Source organism: Xyrauchen texanus, chromosome 23 (assembly GCF_025860055.1).
Source record: "Xyrauchen texanus isolate HMW12.3.18 chromosome 23, RBS_HiC_50CHRs, whole genome shotgun sequence".
Classification (NCBI taxonomy): domain Eukaryota; kingdom Metazoa; phylum Chordata; class Actinopteri; order Cypriniformes; family Catostomidae; genus Xyrauchen; species Xyrauchen texanus.
The window spans coordinates 30204723-30229199 of NC_068298.1; the positions used below are offsets into that span (position 1 = coordinate 30204723).

General features: G+C 36.7%; 1 protein-coding gene across 3 annotated transcripts; it reads right to left on the reverse strand.

The window, feature by feature from the left end:
- Positions 1-1001: 1001 nt before the first annotated feature.
- LOC127663018 (transmembrane anterior posterior transformation protein 1 homolog) lies at positions 1002-23293 on the reverse strand. Of its 3 annotated transcripts, XM_052154405.1 has the most exons (16): positions 23209-23293; positions 22006-22206; positions 20338-20486; positions 16560-16678; positions 12529-12561; positions 8562-8724; positions 8306-8441; positions 7978-8075; positions 7788-7857; positions 6843-6923; positions 6036-6145; positions 5825-5884; positions 5571-5639; positions 5348-5424; positions 4970-5133; positions 1002-3089 (listed from the first exon to the last, which is right to left on the reverse strand). In XM_052154405.1, exons 2-16 carry the CDS (start codon positions 22199-22201, stop codon positions 2845-2847), a joined length of 1770 nt encoding a protein of 589 aa, XP_052010365.1. In that variant the 5' UTR covers positions 22202-22206; positions 23209-23293; the 3' UTR covers positions 1002-2844. The 3 variants fall into 3 exon arrangements, with proteins under 3 accessions (XP_052010365.1, XP_052010367.1, XP_052010366.1); XM_052154407.1 differs by lacking the exon at positions 12529-12561 and having other exon boundaries at positions 1003-3089; positions 8562-8721; XM_052154406.1 differs by lacking the exon at positions 12529-12561 and having other exon boundaries at positions 1003-3089.
- Between the last annotated feature and the right edge of the window lie 1184 nt (positions 23294-24477).

Consider the following 24477-nt stretch of genomic DNA (forward strand, 5'->3'; position numbering starts at 1 on the left):
GGTCCAACAGAGTCATTTCTGTTCTGTCAGTTATCCATATAAACTTAAGAGACACTTTATGAAGCAAAAGTAAGCTACATCAGGTAACATTACATGCCGATGGATGGTTTAAATGACATGTTATTGTAGGACTATTTAAGTGTACTAAAACATAGTGAAAGTGAAAGGTAGTTAAAAATAGGGCAAATCAAATGTGACCAGTTACACCATCTACTGATAAATTAATATAAAATTAAAGGGATAGTTCACCCAAAAATAAAAATTCTCATCATTTACTCACCCTCATACATCTCATGTGTATGACTTTCTTTCTTCTGCAGAACACAAATTAAGATTTTTAGATGAATATTTCAGCTCTGCATGTCCATACAATGCAAGTGAATGGTGATCAGATATTTGTAGCTCCAAAAATCACATAAATGAAAAAGGTAATATATATATATAACTCCAGTGTTGATTTAAACTGATCTGATGTGTTCAGAAGTAAAATGATAGTTGTAGGTCAGAAACAGAACAATCCTTTTTTATTCTATATCTCCAATTTACCCTTCACTTGCAGATGTAAAAGTGAAACTAAACAGGCACCACATGTGACTAAGATGTAAAAGTGAAATTGGAGATTTACATAAAAAAAAAAAAAAAGGACTTACATTTTGATCTGTTTCTCACCAACATCTATCATATTGCTTTTATGCTACAAATTCTGATCACCATTCACTTGCATTGTGAGGACCTACAGAGCTGAAAGAAAGTCATATACATTTGAGATGGCATGAGGGTAGGTAAAGTAGAGAATTTTCATTTTTGGGAGAATTATTCCTTTAAACTAAAATTTTAATATTATGTCAACTACCAAATTAGATAAAGGTAAGAAATGTCAGGAACAATTATAATACAAAAAATATTAAACATAAAAAGTGACCAGTTACAGTACCTAAAAGACACGTTTCATAATAATGTCATATTGATTTAACCCAAATTTGAAATATTATGTCAGCCACCCAAATAGTCAAGGAAAAAACTATATGTCAAGAATAATAGATCTTGAAAATAATAAATAAAATAGCACAAATTACAAAACCATTTTATTTTCTGTACCAAAAACAGGGCTGCTTTTACATAAAGTTGAAGACTAAACCCTTTTGTTTTTAAGTATAAAATGACTTTTTAGCATTATGTCACATTTTAATAACATAACACTATATGAACAACAGACCTTTGCAACCATATCCAGAATCTCTCCAAAAATAGTGATCTGATTTTTACAATGATAACAAACAATACAATATCCTTAAATAATATGACAAATTAGTGGAAGGAACACATCAATTGAAGAATATTCTCAGTCAATCAGAATCACCCAACTACACACAATTTGACAAGCACTTTTGGTACCGGTCCACGTATTTACTGTATACTGGAGGTAAATTCAAGTCATAGGCTGTACAGATTAAAATGTTGGCATTCACATGACATTGAAATTTTTCCATTACAAAGTCAACCAACAAGAAACACTATAAAGTAGTATAAACACGACATTGTACTATTAATCATTATATTTTAATTCAATTACATTTAAACCAACAAACTGTAATTACATCAAATAATATAATCACTCAATATAAGACTCACCACAAATTATTTGAATTTCAAAATACACAAAAAAAAAAAAACTCGTACTGTTACACTTCAGGTATTTTCTCTTTTATGACTAGTATATACTTGTGAATGTCAAACTCAAAACAAAATTACTCTACTGGACAGTTTAAGACATTATGGTAAATCAGTGCAAAGTTCAGTCAGCTGGATTAACAAAGTCAGGACTTTTAAGACAAACTTCTGAGCCGAATTATCAAGTGGCCTGACATCAGCAAAGCAAACTCTTCCCTTTCTGTCAGTCGTGATTTTTTTGATGAGAATGACAAAAAGTACCGTATCTATTAAAAAACAGACTTCAGAGGAACCAAACAGTGTAACAAATTCTAAAAACAAATATTTGCCAGACTGATGAATTCTAATGGCAGCATCACCGGCACAACATTTCAAGCCAAATGAGTGTGAATAAATAACTATTTATTTTAATAAGCTATTAACTGAATGTTTATTAATAAGATCACTTGTTTAAAACTTTTCTATCTCTAATCCTTGATCAAAGTGACAGTTCACCCCACAATTGTTTTATTCAGTCATCATTTACTCATCCTAATATTGTCCCAAACCTGTATGACTTTTTCTTCCTCAGAACACAAAGAAGATTTTAGGTAGAATGTTAATATCGGTCACCATTCAATTTCATTGCATCTTTTTTTCCATTCATTGAGAGAGAATAGTGACGGAGGCTAACATTCTGATTAACATCTCCATAGCCGATAGAACATTTGGAAAACAAGGTTGAGTAAATAATGAGAGAATTTTATTTTTGGGTGAACTACCCCTTTAAATGACACCTTTTAGTTTCCACTCAAAGGCAAATTTTGAGTGGGAGGATAAAGACTAATTTGTAAGATGTTCATGCCACAAGTTCAGGATGTTCTCTCTCTGATAAAGTGTGAGACAGAGACATATCCTAAAGCAACATACACTTGACTTTGTGTGATGCGATCTGCCAGCTTGCCATGGGCTCTCTGTTTTAATTTGAAACGTCTTACGCTCTCCTTCAGCCTCCTTTGGGAGATATTCCACTGGAATAGAAGTAAAGGGATAAGAAAATAGTAATTTTCAAGTTTGAGACAAATAGTACTATCAGTCTTGGAAGAACCCTCTTGGCCCAAATCCCTCTTGCAATGGTAACAGTCTTTTTTTGTTTCCATTCCTGAGCAGTTACTATGGTAACAGGTTTAGAATTCACCCGATTCGGTTGCCGCAAATTGTGAAGCGGTCTATCTCCAGCAAGTCTTTTTTTGAGGTTCTGTGTTTAAGTTCAGAGGGTTCTGCCGTCTCGCTGGTGCCCTCCTCTGGTTTAGGGAAAGAATCTGGGGGCAGGTCACTGGTCACCTTAGTTACAGGTGGTGGAGCTGGGACGAAAGACCCCACTCTTGGGGGGGGTTGCTTGGTGATGGAGGTGGAGGGTCTCTGAACCTTAAGTTTTTCTGAAAAAAGTGAACAAAGATTTTGAGACATAAATAGTGACAACCATTATATCAAAGGGAGGCATTTAAAGGAATAGTTCGCACTAAAATGAAAATTCTGTCATTATTTACTCACCCTAATGTCGTTTCAAACCCAACTGATGTGAAATTTTTCCCACGGAACACAAAAGACATTTTGAAGAATCTTTTGCAACTCTTTTATCAACTCTAGTGACCATGGCTGTCACAAAACAAAACAAAATAAATCAATATAAAAGAAGTCCATGTGACTTGTGTGCTGTTTTTCAAGTCTTCTGAAGACATTTGATAGTTTGTGATTGCTTTGTTAAATGTCAGTCTGTTCAATACACAAAGCTAGTATATCCTCGTATGGATGCATTTTGGCTTCGCTATATGCGACGCATAATTTAAATGAATTAAAAACAATGGAATACTGTTCACAAAACTCTAGACTGTAATTTAAGGGTTACATTTCTGCCGTACCATGCCGCGTGACACAACAGCATGAGCATTTCCATGAAGCGCTTACGGGCGCAGCTCCAACAAAAAAGCCTCTGGTAAGAAACCTCTCAGATTTTTGATTGAAACATTTTTGCTTGTAAAGAGTAGCGTCTCTAGTTTCATTTGATATGCCACTTTAAAAAATGCATTAATTTTCGCACGTCAGCGCACTGATAAAGATAGACCACATATGTGGAAAATGAGATAATTTTCCCTCAAAAGTTGAAAAAATATGCTAGCTATTTTGAATAATCCTTAACTGTAACACATCTGTGGGTCATTTTGCTTCATTTGAAAAGAAAATAAATTATAACAATTTATAATCACTATACAATAGTTCTATTCACTAACATTAGTAAATGCATTCCAATATATTTATTATGCATTTTTAAATTGAGTATAAATGTATTCAAGCAAAAGCTGAAAGATTTTGCTTTGAGGCTTTATGGAGTTAATAAGGTGAATTTCGAACTGTTCTGTGACCAGTGCAGGCAGACAGACAGCACACTGGAGGTTAAGTCATTCACCAAATAGAGAAGCAAGGGCGCAAAGGTGCATCCTCAATCCAAACTGCCTATCAAAAGTTAAGTTTCAGGCTGCAGATGATGTTTGGACCACTCAGCATGTTTGGCAGACATGGGACAATGTAATGCAAAATTGTATTTTAACAGGGTTGGCAGTGATTGGATGATGCTGGCCATTACTTTGAATCATAATACTTTATTCAGCTTTATAGAAAATCAGCTGTAATATCTGTAATGGATCAAAAACATGAATAACAAACACTCCTGGCCACATATACTATTTGATGAAAAAAGTTCTATAGCTTGGAATTACAAGCTATAGAACATAAAATGTCATAAATTTAGTCCCACTTATGTGGACATCAATTTTAAGAAAATCTATTTGCTCTAAACCAGTGGTTCTCAACCAAGGGGCTGGGATGCACTAGGGGGCCTCAGCACACTTCCAAGTTGACTTAAAATGTATTTAAAATAAGAAATATTAAAATAATTAAACTTAATTAAAATGCTAAAAAATACTTATGTATGAATACAAATTGTAAATCTACTCTCTCTGAAACTTCTAGAATAAAACATTATCCTTGATTATTTTATTTTTTTTTTTCCAGACCTCTAGTTTCGGGCGAGGGGGACTTCAAATATTGTCTTGGACAGTGGAGGGCCTTGGAGTCAAAAGGTGGAGAACCACTGCTCTAGACAGCTGTAGTCACAATGAACTATTATTTTATGGAAGAGAGCATCATGGAGACTCTTCAAAAATTCTCCTTTTGTGTTGCACAAAAAAAAAGAAAAACCAACAGCATACAGGTTTGGGACAATATGAGGGCGAGTAATAAATGACCAAGCAGGTGTTACCTGTGGGTGGGGGAGATTTGGCCTGGGTGGCTTTCTTGGGTTTTTGTTTTGGAGTTTGAGCAGTCAGTCTGTCAAACAGCTTCCCTTCCATGTTGGCTTCTTTTACATAGCGGCTGGACTTTCCCAGCAGCACTATACTGTTCAACACTTTCAGTGTTATCAATCTGCAGAATCATTCACAAAACACACAATCAAGTTAAAAGCACCACTACTGTTTTCAGAAGTTCCCAGCTGAGTACAACTACTCAAAAATCTGCTCACAGATGGTACTAATAAACAGCAGGAAAACAGTACTAATCAAATAAAATAGGTCTGTAGAGAGCGAGCATCAATGCTTAGTGAGACGATGGCAACACACTTGTTAAGTAAGACTTTTACCCAAGATAAAAGAGAAGCAAACAGACAGATGAGAGAGCACCCTGAATCTTCACTGAGCTCATCACCACTCGAATCAGCTGGAGGAGACAACAAATTGGAAACCACATCATATATGTGCAGTACCTGTAACATGTATCATATGGTGGTACTGCTCACTGCTATGTGAAGTAACTCCAATAGTAGCTTAAAAAAAAAAAAAAAAAAAAAAGAACAATCTTCTCACCAGCACAGCCAGAGGTAGAGGAATGAAGCCCATCCTTCGTGCCACTGAATCGCTGTAGTCTGTATAGGCCTATCCATGAACATGATATGAGTGAGCTTTCTTTATCATTATGCTTTTAACAATTGTTTTGCGTTTACAGAGCCTAGGGCTGCCATAGAGACAGGTTTGATTTCTCAGGCCACCTATTTCAGTGATATACGGTATATCAGGTTGTAAGACATTCTATGTGTAGTACACAATAATCTCTCACTTACATTCTGTTGACGACTGCTGACGAGCTCAAAGGCCAAGCTGGCTTTATATTCACTGTAGACCTAAAGAACAGGAGAGAAAAGCTTCATTCATCTATGGTGCCTATATCTATAGTGATGCTCTTTATGTAGGAGGCCAATTGCACAATGATAGAAGTGTGGGTGAGAAATAGATTTTTGCAACCAGATAAAGCAAAAAATTTGTGGCTCTCACATCAGCTGTTATGTCATTGAATTTGGTGATGAAGGCATGCTTGACAACATCAACTGTAACCTCAGAAGTGATCACCATGAAGACATCTGGGAGCAGCACCCACAGGTGATCTGCAAGCAACAGCTAAAACTATTAAGTACTGATTACTTTTAAGAAATGATTAAACACCATAAAGTACTAATAAGTACTGCAATCATTATGAAACTGTTTAGATTGACCTAACAAAGCTGCAAAGATTCCAAAAGCAAGATTCTGCTGGCCCTAGAATAAACCAACTACTGGACTAAAGAGAAGTGAGATACCACTTAATGACCAGGACTAAATGAAAAGAATATTCTGGATCAATACAAGTTTTGCTCCATCGACAGCATTTGTGGCATAATGTTGATTACCACAATAATATTTTCAACTTATCCCTCGAATGTAATAAAAATAGGGCATAATTATAATGTTACAGTAAGGCACTTATAATGGAAGTGAATGGGGCCTGTTTATAAATGCAAAAATACACACTTTCAAACGTTTTCATCACAAAATGTAAACATTATATGTGCTAACGTGATTTTAGAGTGACAAAATCGCTTACTAAAGTTGTCTGTGTCCACATAAATCCAATATCACAACTTCATTGTCATGTCAACGTTTATAAACATTTACTTCCATTATAAATGCCTTACATCACTGCAAACGGACGAGTCGAAATAATTTGTGGCAATCAACATCATGCCACAAATGCGGTTGATTGATCTCAACTTGCACTGAACCCAGAACATTCACTTAAATCTGAGCCTTAATCCAAATCCAGACCTGGGCTCCAGGAAAACTGCTCCATGTTCCTCAGGCAAACGATGAGAAGCAATACATAGTGTGTGAACCGCTCCTTAATATCTGCAAGCCAGAAAATATAATCCCAAAACATGAGCAACACAAAGGCATACTGCAAATATCATATATGCACTTATTGTACATTATATTTCACAAATCCACTCTCATTCCAATCCCATTAAAACACGAGGGGAAACCACAGTCAACGCAACTAGTCTTTTTAGAGCACTTCAAAGGATGGTAATTCTTAAAATCAACACTTTTTTCCTGCAGGTTGTGTATGAATAGTAACTTGAGGGATTATTTTATCACAAGGGCTTGAATGGACAGCCACCGGGCTTAGTGGCTGTTTTGGGGGGTGGGGAGAGAGTAAACAGTGGACAGCAGAATAGGTGCTGATTACAGTATATCAGTACACTTTCATAAACAGGATGGGCACTGGAGGAAACTGCATCATAGCCGCTCAGCTTCTCAAAGAGCGTTATCAGAAAGCTCTTGAGAGCTTCGATTAGCATTTCAAAAAGATGCTATTATGTTCCTGAGTCAGCCCACACAGAACACTCAAAACTGCAGCTTTACCTGCTTTGCTATCAAAGTGATTAAGAATACAAAGCGTACAAATTAAAGTTGCTTTGAGAGGCAAACTACTGTGGTATTCCCTGTTTTTGATCTACACTAAAAAGGTTTAATGCATGAACAAAAATAATGTGGTACTGCCATGGCTTTCTGGACATGTACCATGGCAATAGTACCATGTTTTTTAGCACATTGGAGCACAATGTAAATAACATGGCCCATGATTATGGTGATTATTCAGTACCACGGTATACACACTATATGGCCATGCAATGTGTATCGGAGTACCATAGTATTAATATCACTGTACCATAATGCCGTCACAGTACATTTCTGTAAGGGTGGACTCACCGCTGTTAGACATCTGAAAGAGGTTGTTCTTCTCAAACTTCTTAAACACGCTTCCCTTGATTTCAACAAACTGAAACAAGGACAAAGGCTTGACAAAAAATGCTTGATTTCAAATTTGCTATTAATTTTACATTCTAAATAAATAAAGAAGTGTTGTGACAGTTTGTGTGTAAAGAGTGTGTATGCTCACATTGTTGGACATCATAATGGTGAGCAGAGATTTGTTATGAGAGTTGAAAGCCACATTTAGAGTCGAGGCCTGAACCATGATGAGGATGGCATGCAGAACTGAGACAAATTTACACTGAGGAAAAAAACCTACTTTGGTCATGAAATTGTATTTTATGGTGCTACAAGTTTTACAAGAGCTATAATATCAAACAATTTATGGCTATAAAAAAATAATGCAGCCATAAACAGTAATGATAGCCATACTAGGGTTAAAAGCTTTATTATGTGTTATTAAAATTGTATTGATTATACTGAGCACTTCAGACTTGCATCATAAAAAAGGATACAGACATAGAAGACGGCCATGAAAAAATGGGGAATGACGCCAATATGGGCTCTCTTTCGTGACTTTGGCTCGGTGGCCGTCCAGTACAGTGCGTCTAGAATGTCTTGCCCAAAAGACGAGAAGAGACGGTCTGCCACCTGAGAAATGAAATGACACAGCAATACTTACAATTCAGTTTGGCACCACATAAGGGGTGAGTAAATAATGAGAGAATTTTCATTTTTTGAGGGAACCATTCCAAGTTATTGAAACTTCACCTCCAGCATGTTGTAGATGATGTAGAGTTTGATGACCGACTGGCCCCGGATCATGTGGTACATCATGGCATAATCGACATAGTGCATCATGGAGTAACACAGCACCATGATTAAACCTTTAAGCAGGTCACAAACCTGAGCTGGCTGCATGAACCGTGAGCTACTGATAAACACAGAGAGAGAGAGAGAGAGAGAGACAGAGACAGAGAGAGAGAGAATAAGTGCATAAAACTAGCCTGAAGTGAGAACAATTTGCACAGAATGCTTAATGAACACATTAATTATGAACAGAACTTATGAGTTACAGAATTAGGCCAACAGCAATGATTATACACATCAGCTTCAAAACACCACTGCACTGAATACAAGCTCTGTTTGTGTGGGTGGAAACTGATAAATACATTGATGGGTGTTTCTTCAACTACAGGCACTTTCGTGTCCCAGGGGTTGACAGATTTCCACTTTTTTCTTTTAGTTATAGGAAGGACACATTGAAAAACTTAATATTCAACATTTATGATTTCTACTTTTTAAATATCTTATGTATACATTTTATTGTATTACTCTTGTCCAGACCCATATTTTCAAACTTAGAATTTGAAAAGCCTTTAAAATATTTTTTTAAATTAAGACTTTAAACTTTATTACAGGCTCTAGGCCCAACAACAGGACATACATCACAAAAAAAGAGAGAGAGAGAGAAAAAAAAACAATTACATAAACATATACATTACACCCTTTTTCACAAAAATCTTAAAAGGCACTCATACCAATGCTTCCATAGGTGTGACTGATATCGGACCGAGCTACACCTGGAACTTGTGAGCCTTACTATAATATAGTTTCTTGACTCATCAAGTCGACCCATAAACTTAAACATTAGGTTCCTCAAGAGGGCCTGTAAACAGCTTAGCCTCAAGTCACAAAAAGCTTACTTGCACTGCTGCTCCTGGGCTTCTTCAGCAGTATCCTCAGACAATCATTATATGCTACCTGCAGTTTACGCATGGTCTCCTTTCTGTAGTTGACCCATAATGGGGCGGCATACATAGGGGTACAGTAAGCACGAAACAAGTGCACTTTCACATCATCAGAGCAGTAATGAAATTTCCTGACTAACATGTTTGCTTGTACATACAACATTCGTCTTTGCCTATACATGTCAGCATCATCTTCCATCTTGTCAGTAATGATATGCCCAAGATATTTTGTACAGTTAGATAATCTAATAAGCATAAAACATTGCAATATTTATTAAGTTAAAGTTCATTATAATAAGTTGTACGCAAATGACAAATACCCCTCAGTTGTGGCGTCATTTTCACCATGACCAACCATTTTGCCCCAATTTAAAAAACCAAGGTAAACATTACAAATGTTTTAGCACAATTTTCAAACAAGCTGTTTTTGGTTAAATTATGCAAAAAGTATAAAAATATTATTTCATTGTGTGTATTTAGAGAACATAAAATGCAAGCTATGAAAATCACACTTTGCAAGACAAAGGGCTCAGGCATTTTATTCCCAAAACGTTTTAAATTACATTTCCCTCCACAGAATGTTAAGCAGTATAATACATCATTTGAGATGTGGTGGTAATGACACTTGTTGGTTAAGAAGAATTATGAAAAAATAGATAGAATTAACCTAAGATGCTTGTACAGTATATCAACTGTAAGACATAATTAGCATAGAAATAAAATTAATTATAGGGCCAAAAGTGTGAATAGTTGAAGAAAACACCGCGGAACAACTCAAAACTCATGCAGGTGTTTGATGTATTGCATTCATGTATGGACAATAATAAAATAAAATCAGCATTGAAATTTATCACTCCCTACTTTGTTCAGCTAAAACACTTTTATCAGAAGACAAATGAACAAAACACATCCATTTTATTTGAGGAGCTGAGCTGTGATTCAGAGGTGTGCAAAGATCCTGAATCCTGGGTGTGGGTGGGAGAATACAAAAAGGAAAAAACTTGTCGGATGTCTAATTTTCACTTGAGGCATCACACTCCCACTCGTGAGGAGGAATCAACACAAAAATTCTCAGAGACACAAGGTGCAGACTTAAAATCAGCAATAGAAAGCTCAAGTGTGAACCTGCAGACTTTGACTTATTCATGCGATTTGTTAATTTTGATTGTCACCAAACTATGCAAGGCTGTGCAACAGGGTCAGGAAACCATGGCTCTGGGCAAAAATGAGATAAAAAACAATGTACCTATTTTATGGGGACAAAAACACCCCTTCATTTAATTACGCAGTGTTATTTATTTTAATCTTTTATCTACATTTGATACATATTTAATTCCAGGCTTACTTAGTTATAGGTTTATTGCCTTTGTAGACAACAAAGTGACATACTAATATACATAAAAATTATATTAGGTACATATTCAACAACACTTGACTCTGAGAGAGCTAATATACTGTATATATGTGATCGCTCACATATATACAGTATATTAGCTCTCTCAGAGTCAAGTGTTGTTGAATATGTACCTAATATAATTTTTATTTAAAATACTAAAATCTTCTGAAAGCACTCTCAACAGCTCCAAAACATGCAAAAACAAATGTAAATAAATAAAATCTACTTTGACATACAGGAGCGAGGTATATAATCATGCACAGGCACAATGACACAGCTGCTACATTATTGGTTTAAAAATTCATATTAAAAGCTTTTGTCCTTTCTATTCACATTGATGGTGTGGGAGCCAAGTATCAAAGAACAGCAGAATTTTAATGCTAACTTGTTTCAATTTCGTGAAGTAAAAAACATGAAAAGCTAGTTGGCTACCACTTAAAAATCTTCATTTAGTGCCAGGAAATTTTAAAGATGACAGTACATTTCATCAAGTTTTACAGAAACATGACTGCAACCTATCAGTTTTTCAATCACATTTAAAGTGATATTTTTTGCCCCTAATGGGCTCCATAAAAATCAAAGCTGAAGATATGACCAGGAGGTATTAATAAAATCTTAAAGTGTAGCTGCAGTATGAATCTGAGGATCCAGTTAAACCTCTTTACAGCTTTTGCTGTTCACGTTAATAAAGCTGCAATGACTGCACCAAATGGGCCAGAGCAAAAGGGCATGCTTTGTTTTAACTGGTTGCCTTCTCAAAAAAAATCTTAAACCAGCATAAGGTAGTTTGTCAGACTCCAAGCTAGTTAAGCTTGAGGAGCGGCTGTGGCTCAGGTGGTAGATCGGGTTGGCAGTTATATTCCCAGCCCAAATGACTCCACATGCCGAAGTGTCCTTGGGCAAGAGACTGAACCCCAAGTTGCTCCCAATGGCAGGCTATGGCAGCTCTGCCGTCATTGGGGTGTGAGTGTTTGTGTGTGTGTATATGGGTGAATGAGTCACCGTCTAAAGCGCTTTGAAATCTGCTAAGGTTAAAAAAGCGCTATAAAAGTGCAGACACATTTACCATTGCTGGTCTAGTTTAACAGTTTTAGTGCAGTTCTGGGCACTTGTCAACTGACTGAGCAGCTAAACCAGCTCTAAACCAACTTGATCAGCTGAAGACCATCATAAACCAGCATAAGAATGGTTTCAGGTTTTAGCTGGTTTAAGTTTTTTAAGCAATGTTGTATGTAATGTAGCATCTCTGTGTTATGACTTGCCACCCTTTTACAATGTCACAGAGTCAGACCACACTCTCAAGTCATCGCGATGAGACACAACCACTGCAAGATTTTACTGACACTTCACAGGTCAACAAGCAACCACTTCACTTGCCAGCAACTGACAGTTCAAATTAATTTCTGCATCATAAGCTAAACCATTCAAAAGCAACAAAACCTTATCACTGGCCAGGGACATGAACACACTGCCAAGCTTGCAAATGCTACGGTGACATGCTCATAATAAAAGAAACATACAGTATGGATCAAACACAGAATGAAGAATGGGATTGTTGGGAGGTGGTTCACAGTGAAGGCAGGAATCCTACCTGCTCCGTCTGCAATAAGGGCAAACATTAGCGCTGATGAGAGGAGGGAGAGGTACACATCAGAGGTTATGCACTTATCTTATTGAGAACCCTCAATATTAATAATAATAATAATAATAATAATAATAATAATACACTTTTTCATTATAAACATGGCTGAGCACAATAAGAGGAGAGTAAGATTTGGTCTGGAAAATAAGTGTCGGAAACCATTTCTTGAGATATACCGGCAATCTTAATCATGTCCAGACGCGACGTGGCACTTCTCATCCAGTGTGCGACTGGCTTTACAGTTTTTGCACAGAGGGCAATAAAAATTCTCCAAAATTCAATAGACATACAATGACAGTATTCAAACAGGCCAAAACGGTCAACAGTAAAAAAAAAAAAAATCTTTAATCTGCTTAAACTCTCGCTCTTGCCTTTTTTTATTTTTCTTTCTTTCTTTGTTTCATAAACCGTAACATTCAAACTTAGTTTTTTAAATTAGCGTTAAATTTAAAGAAAAGGCTTAGTCAAACTGACAAACTTTACCTATCTAGAAATTATAGACCTTTTTCACTGATCCGACTTGGAGTTTGGATAGTATCGAAACTTCCTCCTACATTGTCAATGGACGGTCATCAGTTTTTGAATTACCTTGACAATAAACATTAACATTTTAAAATGGACTATTTAGCTTGACATGACACTTTAGTACGTGTGCCATCTTCAATTATAAATGTACAAAAATATCTGATAAAATAGCGAGGTGATTTTCAGGTAAAGTATTATTGTCCATGAGGAAAAATTACGAGCTGCACAATGCTCGCATTATTCTCGGAGGAATAAACATAGCAAACTGAAGTCTGAAAAGAAAACGTTTAATACTAATTTGACTTTTACCATGGTGTTTTTAATTGATGCACATTTGCATCATGTTCATTTCCCTTTTGTGTTTGAAATAATGCAATTGCTGGTTTGTTTGTGCAATTCCCAGTCCTGCAGGTTCGCGCTACACAATATCAGGCAAATTAGACCTTTTCTGTCTGAATATGCTACACAGCACTTGGTCCAAGCTCTGGCCATCTCAAGACAGGGCTACTGCAATGCTCTGTTGTTCGGCCTCCCAGCTAGTACAATTAATCCACAGCTGATGGTCCAGAATGCATCAATGTGTCTGGTCCAAAAAGGGCTCACGTCACCCCTCTTGACAAGCTACCAGTAGCTGCCCGAATCCACATAGGCCATGTACACACACTACCAAGTTTCGGGAGAGAAAACCACATTTAAATGCGTGAGTGAATCTCGGATGTACAGAATACAGGACTGACTCCCGCAATTATCATGACTAACAAGTGGTAACCATAGCAACGCTTCAGCATTACATGCCTGTGAACAAGAAACACTAATTCCACCAGCTTAACCCGTTTTGTGTATGCTGTTTTTGAGCAAAAAGATTATCCACTAGAGATGTATTATCATCCGACAATGTTTAGTAACCTGCGGTCAACAGAAAAAACTTGTGCATAAACTTTTATGCACGTCTAAATGGTGTGTGCGCTCTCTCTGGACTGTAATGTACGGGTTACCTTGAGATCGCAGGGCTCATCAGAGAAACTTCAATTGAGAGAAACAGACTGGAATATACAGTATGAATGAGTGAAGACATATACCTGTTTGTGGTATTTGCACCAGGAGAAGACAGACACATCTCACACGTGCTATTGAAGACGTCTTTAACAACTAGTTGTCCAGTTCGGTACACACTACCTGTAATTTATGAAAATGCGGTTTGTCAGTACCCACATTTTTTGGGAGAGAATTCGGTTGTATTTTATCGAACTGCGTGTACAGAACATGATTAAGCACTACCAGGTGAACTGGCAACCGAATTTTGCTGCAGTGTGTACGTGGCCATTGTGTCACTGTTCATTTACATAAGGTGTGTTCCAATCGACTGACTGAGCCCTGTGAAGTGGATTTCACACAGTATTCAGCAATATTTAAAAGGTACTATAAGTGTACCTTTTTTAGCCACTCTGGAACTACCAGTAGCCCAGCTGTTGAATTAGCCATCATCCTTCTATCAGAAACCCAGACATACAAGAGACTATTTTGTACCCTTTTGGACAGAGCTGACAATAACTTAGTATTAAGTACAGTAAATGTTATATTACTCCCTACCTAAATTTTGCTTCTAATAGAAATGTCAGCTAATGTTAATATATTGATGCCTCAAAAACATATTGAGAAAATAACGATCAATAATCAATATTTTATGACATTCCAAGTGTTTACACAAGTATATTATATCATCTTACTTCAAACCTGTAATCAGCGTGACTCAAGCATTGTCAGTGATAGATTTTTTTTCCTGCGATTTGATGAAGTTGCAGGGTAGTCCAAATGAACAGATTTTGTCAAGTGAAGTAAACTTTACTCATTGAGCACGGATATCTGTTAAAGCGCAATGAACACCACGCAGGGACCCTGCAAATTGGAATGCAGCAACAAACACTTTATGCAAACTTTGTCACATTCTCCATGCACTAGGTCGGACACTGGTCGCGGCAAATCACTGTCAGAGTGAACACACAATGGTACACATATTTTAGTTTGAAGTTGTTTGAAGACGCCTTGTCACTAATCCGAATGGCTTCTTCATGTATAAGATTATGTGTGGGGGGAACTATTAAGCAGCAGGACATTAGTAACAAGTGAATTTAACAAGACTTACATTTGTCCTTGTTTCTGAGGGAAAAATAAGTGTGTGTGTTTGTGTTAGGGTTGGGTAATAGGACAATTTTATCGTATATCGGTGAGATTTTTTAAAGAACACAATGCCGATTGAGACACTCAATTGACAGACGATGATCAACAATATCGGTAAATGGCAAACCATTAATCTGGGACATCTGCAAATATATTAAACAGTGGCCAGGGTGCGAAACTAGCACACTGCAACCTGCCAAATGCGACGAGGCTGAATCCAGTATGCAATTTCCTCCTACAAATGTATTTCATGCTTGGGTAATTTTGCTCATCTACCCCGCAACAGGCGGCAACCTATAAGACGTCTCGGAATGACGCATGACAAGAAATACTGTTAGTCACAAAGTTACACACTTGAAGAAACACACTTTATTATATTTTTAACAACAGACGAAAGAAAAAGTCATCAACACTCGTGTCTGATTCGCTGTTTGTTCAGAGGCGTGCAGCACGAGCCTGTCATGGGGAACAAGTGCATATAAAGATTTTTCACTCTTTTTTTTCTCTGATTCATTCATCTGAACACGGTTTACAAGAATAATGTAGTCTATGAGAATGCTGCAAATGATCTCAGATCATCTCAGGAGGTGCAGTGAGTTTAGTTTGCTTTATTTCCACGCAACAGTTCGTTGTTAACATGCATTGTGAACGCAACTCTGCAGGTTCAGTAACATATACAGGTATCTTTGGATTAAAGAAACAAAGACGAATGTGATTAAATCATGAAATAATACAAGACATGTTTACTTTGAACCTAAAATTGAGTTCCATTTTATTTTCTTTATTCAGCTTTAACTGTATTACCAAAATGTAATAAACACATTCGATAAGAACACACATTTGGCAGCATTAGTTTGGGAACACAAGGGAATGTATTAGGCTTTATTATTGTGACTATCTTTACATTTATAATTGTCTTTAGTTCTGAATTTGTAGGCTATTAGTAATTTTCCACCTGTTGTCATTGACGGATGCTTGCGTGATGGCAAAGGGGCCACTGGAGACGGAAAACATTTGGATTTGCGGAGGTGGTTAAATAAGATTTTAATTGTATTTATTTCCGTATAAAGTGCAATTTGAAGTTAGAAACGTCTTTTGTGTTTCAATAAAAATTAAATTAATTTTAAGCAAAATCAATAAAGCAAAAAAATTCACCGACCCTTGGGAGGGGGATTGATGATATAATCATATATTGCGAAACATGTTAAGGCGATTATCGATAAAAAAATGTCTTACATATTGTACAGCTCTAGTGTGTGTGTGTGTGTGTGTGTTACCCGAGGCTGCAGCAGGGAATTGTCAACAACCTCAAGAAGGCCAGCAGAGTTCTCAGGGGGAGCAGGGTGAACACATAGAGAAAGGCATCCAGACACAAGCAGAACCCGAAGAACATCAACTGCAGGATGACAGAAACAGTGATGTTAACACATGCACACAGAAACAAGCTACATTCAGAGATGTAACGCTTCCGCAAAACAGAAATCTGTATGTATCATTTGTATTTAGTTATTATGTACTGTGAAGGGCTGTCAAATGATTAAAACATTTATGTATGTGGTTAATTAAATCAAATGGCAATTAATCGCATACATCAAAAGTTGCTAAAAAATTTTAAGACTGCATTAAGCATATAATAGCCCTAAAAAGGTCCATTTACACATTTCCAATTTTTTAATTTTTTATATTTACACTATTTTATTTGTTGGTCTGTAGGTGGTACTTCAAGCTCGAATGGCTCCAATGGAAGGAACAATTCCTTATTATAGATTTGAATGTACATATGGGTCAGGGAACATGATTAAACGTGACATATTTGAATATAATTAAATGTATTGCATTAACGTGTTAAATTTGACAGTCCTCTTAGAAATCAATCACAGTGATGTAATCTTCCTCAGAAGCCCCTAGGCACTGTATCCTGATGCTTCACGATTAAGAGCACTGAGGTGTGTAATGTGTGGAAGGAGGGTTTGATATGTCTGCCAGCACTCAGTAACCTTAGAATCACATTCATCTTCATTAGGCACTCCTGCATTTTAAAGAAATAAATGTTAACTGCACGTGAATGCTTTTTTTTTTTTTTTAACTGAGTAATTGAATCCAGGGGAAAAATTTACAGAGCTACAAAACAAAAAGGTTTTTAGGAGACAAACATAGGCCACAACAGCCCTCTCAAAAATCAGCAGATAAAACAAGATAAGGAAAACTTGAGCCCTACCTGCTCAGTGAAAACATTGGTTGACGGCAACCATTTTGAACCATAACTTTGTTGTTACAAAAACCCATCTATACAATAAGTGGACTGTACTTCCTGAATAAGCACGTATGGTAAACAAAAAATGTAGTGACAAGGTTATTTCGGGTTATTTGGTCAATAGTGTCATAGTATATGCTGTACAAACTCTAGTCATATTCAGTATGCTTGAATTGGCAACAGAATGGATTAACTGTTTCCAGATCAGTACTTCACTGTTGTCTCACTGGTGCCTCAAGTATTGTCGGAGCTCTTACTAGGGACCTTTTTAGGGCAGAGAGTTTTCAAGGTCACAGAGCATTCTTTGTGTTCGCATACCTCAGCTGTCAACATTTGCATGTCATATCACAAAAACCTGTTTGAGTGTATGAGCCTGATAGGTCTTTAGATGTGTTTGTAAAACACATTATAAAAAATATGAAATCAGACATACTCCCCTATATGAATCTTTACCATCTCATTAAGATTAGAAGGACAGATACTTCAATAAAATCTGCTTTGGCCAATTTAAGCATTTATTGATAACCCAATACTTCCATCTAGTGGCAACAATGTTTACAACACTTTCTGCGAAGGCTTTTTTTAAAGCCAAAATATGCTATTTCTGTGCCACTAGCCTTAACATACAAAGACCCCGAACACTTGGTTGGGTAAAACTATGGTTGAACCAATGTAGCTCTGTCAAAATGGCTGGGATGGTTCTACAAATGTCTTATTTATAGTCTTTTAAATTTGAAATTTAATTTGAAGGATAGCCCCTTGAGATGTACCATCTCGTTTTCGAGGGGGTCCTAGGAACAAACATGAATACAGACAACGGGTTACATTATATATCACACAATACTTCACATTCATACCAACATTTAGCTCTCCATAACTATCTCCTCACATACAAGCCCTCTAAGTACAGTGATACATTAAGTATACAATTATCACACATAACATAACATGCAGGTTCAGTACCATAGAAAATAATGAAGTTCACATGATAATTGGAGATGGGTGTACTCAAAAGCAAGAGCATATATTCTGCAAATGATCATGTAGTAATGGCCTAAAGAAATTAAACGAGGTAATGGATCTAAGTACACTTGGTAAATTATTCCAATCTGAAGGAGCTTTAAATTTGAATGCCCGACGACCTATTTCTTTATTAATTTTAGGAACGTAAAAATATAATTGATCGGTGTGCCTTAAATCTTTGCATGTTAACCTGGGATAGGATACAATATTTTAAAAGAAACAATTACACAGGACAAGAGTTAGGTGCAGGACTGATATAGGGCCGTATATTAAGTGCTAGCGTAACGGCAATGGGGATGGCCTTGAAGTTATATTTTTATTCAAGTATGTGTGTAGTCAAGGCGCAAGTATGTTTGGCGAAATTGGGTACACAAAGCACAAATAGGCTGGGTCAAGTGCAATTTAATTAGTTCTTCTCCGGTAATTGCACCATCTGCGTCTTAGAGCAGTCCATTCCCTGTTAATCACCAGTGACATAAACAAAGACAGCACATTCATAAGAAGTTGGTAGTGTAAACGGGCTGTAAGCAAAAAAATAGAAGAATAGAAACATGCATTTACGTTCTTTTGTGCATTAACTGTGTCATTGTTGAATGTCAGGCATATTTCTATGACAGTGACACTGTCATATACTCCTTTTATATGCATGGAAAATGTGGTTCTCGTCAGAATTTGGATGTAGGTGTCATGGTCTGACGGAACCTTGGCATTCTTTGTGTGAGCGCACGTGTCTGGTTGATAGTGACAGTTGTGTGCTCTCCGGTGATGTCACGATCCTGTCACCTTGTCAGGTTGGGTTTTTGTCTGACGAGGACTGTGGCATCATCGTTTCCTGTCTGTCTTGCGTTTTGTGTTTGGGGTATCGTTTCTGGATCCTGACTTCCTGTCTGGTTCGGTTTGATCTGGACACTCATGCTCCATGGTCTGTCTGTTTTGTTCTAGGAGTGTTGACGTTTTTGCCCTCATGCGTTTCAGGTGCCGCTGGCATGCGGGTGTCTCCATGGGAACAATGATCATGTCACCTTTCATCTGCAAGCGGCACCTGCCCCTATTTTGTTCACGCCTATATTAATCCCCTTGTGTGTCATTACCTTTGCTGGATTGTTTGATTTAATGTTAAATTTAGTTCGGTGATGACTAAATGTCTTGCAAGATTTTTGTTTGGTGTGAAGTAACCAACCTTACTCTCTCTGCCTAGTTGGTCCGGTCTCATGTATCTGTTGGTTGCCCACATGTCGGGTGTGTGGTTGCCTTCCAGTTCGCTGCATGTCAGCTGGGTTTCCACAGAGGATAACTCATCTTTGCTCACTTGTCGGGAGGAGCTAGATCGCACTACCCTGCTGGGCATCATTCTGCACCTCACTAAGCTTCAACGAAGGATTCCATGAATCTATACCTTGACATCCACAGTGACTGCTCACATTTATTGTAAATAAATCCTTTGAATTGTTACTCTGCATTTGAGTCTGTTTGTCTCGCTAATGCACGTTACAGTAGGCTCCGTTAAATGATAGAGAATTTAAGTATATTTATAATTTACATCTACGGACACAGAAATCATGGCTAGCACGAACAGCAATTGTATCTGCTTTTCAAGTTACGCTGTGGATCAAGGGATCTGTCCCCCACACCCCCTGGCACTTTACTTCTACCAGTCAATTTTGAAAAACTAAAATTAATTTATTGAAACACAAAAGAAATTAAATAAAATATAATCAAAATAACAAAGAGGTCAAAAAATATGAAAGCAAGAAAGAGGAGGATTGTGTAAGACCTACCCTCTCCAGCTCTCTGGGGATCCTCAAGCAAGTATACACTCTCTCCCTCCTCTCAGTGTATTTGGCTTTGTTGTGTTCCAGGAAGTAGCTCCTGGTCAGCTCTGCACACATGAACCTCAACAGTGATGGCTCATCGGACTCATCCAAATCTGTACGGGAGAGAGAAAAAAAGATTTTTACGATTTTTTGCTACAGATTTTAGCGGTCAACATTTAAAATGGTGAAAAACATTTGAGCAAAGGTTCCAATATTTCTGTAAAAACAAAAATCATATTATGATATAGCATAAATGTAATTGTAGGTGTGTCTGTAATATAAATGTTAAAATGTATAATTTTTCAAATGATGTGTTTGAGTAAAAGTGTTTTGATATTATTATAATATACAGTACAAACATCAAATTACAAGCAAAACGGCCATATATTTTTACTGATAAACTGGAAAGAAATCAACCATCTTAGTAAATCGGTTTACAGGTGAGAATATCATTGTGATTGAATGATACTGTATCGTCAAGACCATTGGTCAGCTGATATTTGGCTATTTTGAAATTATTGGCAACGGCTGATAGCATATTCAGGAATTCCTCATTATGTCAATTCCAAATCTTCAGACAGTTTGTCAATGGATAATTTCAGAGATTTTAAGTGATAGTTCACCCAAATATGAAAATGATCTCATCATTTACTCATCCTCATGCCATCCTAGATGTGACTTTTTTTTGTTCTGCAGAACACAAATGAAGATTTTTTAGAAGAATATTTCAGCTCTGTAGGTCCGTACATTGCAAGTGAATGGTGACCAGGCCTTTGAAGCTCCAAAAATCACATAAATGCAGCATAAAAGTAATCCATATGACACAAGTTGTTTAATCCTTGTTTCCAGAAGCAATATGATAGGTGTGTGTGAGAAACAGATCCATATTTAAGTCCTTTTTGTCTACAAATTATCCTCCTTGCCAAGTAGGTGGCAATATGCACGAAGAATGTGAATTGCCAAAAACAAAAGTAGTGAGAGCAGATTGATAGTGAAAAGAACATAAATATTGATCTGTTTCTATGATAATCGCTTCTGAAGACACGGATTTAAATACTAGATTTGTACGGATTACTTTTATGCTGCCTTTATTTGCTTTTTGGAGCTTCAAAGTTTTGGTCACCATTCACTTGCATTGTATGGACCAACAGAGCTGAAATATTCTTCTAAAAAGAAAGTCAGTCATACACATCTGGGATGGTATAAGGGTGAGAAAATTATGAGAGAATTAAAATTCCTTTAAGTTGAGGACAGTTGATAAGATCCCAACAATGAACATTAAGCCAAGTAACCGACCCCAAAAGACCCCAAAAAACCCACATTCAGGCTTCACATGAGCACTGTAGACTTGAAAGGAGTCTGTATTTCTGAAGCATGAGTTTAACATGAGTTCAAGAACATATATGGGTTCTGTTATTCAGTAGGCTAAATGAAAACAACTTTTAAAGCTGGATTATCTGCTGTTTAGCTGGCAAGTCTAACAAACTATTGCCTAAACGAACTTTTAAACTTTAGAATCGGACACATTAAACAAATTGGCAAGTGCTTTGGTAAAATCTGGTAAAGCTCATGCAAACTAAAGCCACGTTGGAATCTGAAGGCGAAGGTCAGTTGACAGATGCTCGAGCTCACCTGAATGCTCGTGCTCCTCGTGCTTAATGAAGGGTTTCTCGTAAAATCCCAGTGTTTCCGTCATTTCTGCCGCAGGGCCTTTGATGTTTGGCTTCTTCGACTTCGAATCACCATGCCAGGAACATTTTACCCCTCTGTGGTCGTCATTTTCGGGATCTTTTTCATCTGACACCTCGACACCCTGCGAATCCGCCATCTTCGCTGTGACGTCATCGCATCACACACGTGATATTGATAAACAAATCAAATGCAAGTAATTATTTCACTTATACAATATTGTTTGCAACTAAAAGCACTATATATAGTAATATTATAGAGGTATTATTATATAAATTATAGTAACATATACTGCAATATCTTTATAGAAAAAAAGTGTATTTTTGTTTTTATTAGATTATAAATTATATTTATTAATATACAAATATTATTATTATTATTATTACTGAAACCATTATACAATCTGAAAAAAAAATTGAAGAGTGTCCAACATTTCTTGCATAAAAACTTCAGAAGTGACGTCATAATTTTGAACACATGGTGGCGCCATTGTGGTAGGATACACATCATTCACGTTATTATGGGAAGGGGAAGAACAGTGTGCATCCATCTACAGCTAAATTGCAACATATTTAGAGTTTAGAATGTACCGAATCATGAAATGAAAACATTTGCTAGTTTTGTTTTTACAGCACCAAATAAAAATATCATGAAAAAAGGGGCCTTCTTGCCTACTATTATGCATAAATTCAAAGAAATCCACAAATAAATTTAAGGAGTTTCACAAAAATGTAATGAATTCACAAATAAAAAGAATAAGATTTACAAATATATGTCAGGAGTTTCACGAAAATATGTGAAACCAAATAACTGGCAAAGAAGATCTTGTACACTGTGTAATATAGGGTATTAATTTATGGTTTGTGCTCCTAAAATAATCTAATATTCATGTTTTATAAAGACATTATCTGTATTACTGATCTTTTTAGTGTCCTGTAGGTTGTCTGTTTGAATCTGCCATATAACATTGAGTAAAGGTTTTGACGACACATTTCAGTCAAGAAACTTGATAAGAATTAAAATAGCAGACACATACAGTCAGCCAGGTTAGCTATAAAGCTAATGATCAGGACACTCTACAATTTTAGCTGTCGCCATTTAAAAAGACACTACACATTTTTAAAACTGAGAGAAAGTGATACAAACCTTTAAATTAAAGTATTCCTCTGATCGCGTCCGTTTCTTTAAAAGTTTGCAGCCTTGGGGCTTATCTGTATGTGCTTGATTCCATGATCATGAGAGCACTGTGACTCTGGTCCCTCCCTGATAGTAAAACGAAGCGTGATTGGTTGAAGATAGAGCGTGCTACGATAGGTCTGAGTAATGTGGCCGTTATCTGATTGGCTTGAGTAGACGATGGGTGGATTGCTTGTAGCTCTTCCACAAGAAATGTTTCAGAAGTCACAAATGCACAGCAAGCGATCCACAAATGAATGCTGGACATCGTTGTGTTTGTGAGTTTAAACATATATTTGTAAATAATTTTTTTATTTGTGAATTAATTTCATTTTTGCTAAACTCTTAAATTTATTTGTGGATCTCATTCCATTTGTATGTTCACTAGAAACAATTCTAACCCCATAATGTTTGCGCTCTGTGTGTCTGTTTCAAGTGCAGCCGATTTGCTAATTGTTTGCTCCACCTTTGCAATGGTGATTAGCTGTCACTGATTGTGCTCTGGATAAAATCTCTGCGCAGACATTCAGATGGGAGCTGTCATGACTTCGAGCCGGTCGTGCTTCTCCCGACTGTCTGCCACCCGCCAGACCAGACTTTGTGTTTTGTGCATGTGTTATTAAAATGCAATTCATGTGCAACACTTGAAACCACTATTAGTTTCTGTCTTTAAAGCAGACAGGTGTGTGTTCTCCCCGTTGTTCTCTTGTGTGAGGTCTGACCGTTGTGCGGGAGTCGTTCACTTCTTGTTGCGTCCTACCTCTAGGGGAGGTAACACCACAACTGTGGTAAGATGACCCCCTTCCTGGTGCAAGAAGGCCCATGGGGATTTTCTTTCAGAATATTTAAAATACATCTGATATAATTTTTTATTATTATTTTTTCTTTAAAAGTGTGTCATTCATGTAAAATACTACATAAAATATTCTATTTAAAATGATGCATTTCGATAATTTAGTTGAATAATTTAATAATGACAGATTTATCAAATAGCAGAATCCCATTCAAAGAGATGCCAATTACACCATATTATTGAATTATGTGCAGGCCCTTATTTTTATTTCATATTAGCAATAAACTATGGAATGATTCCACTCAACTGACTTACTGAACAATATTTTTTTACCCTACAAATATACAGTTAATGTGTTTCTGTGGCCACTAATCCCTCCATTAATTAATAGATGTCAAAACGTTTAATATCCATCAGAAAATAAATTAAGTAAACTAATGATGAAA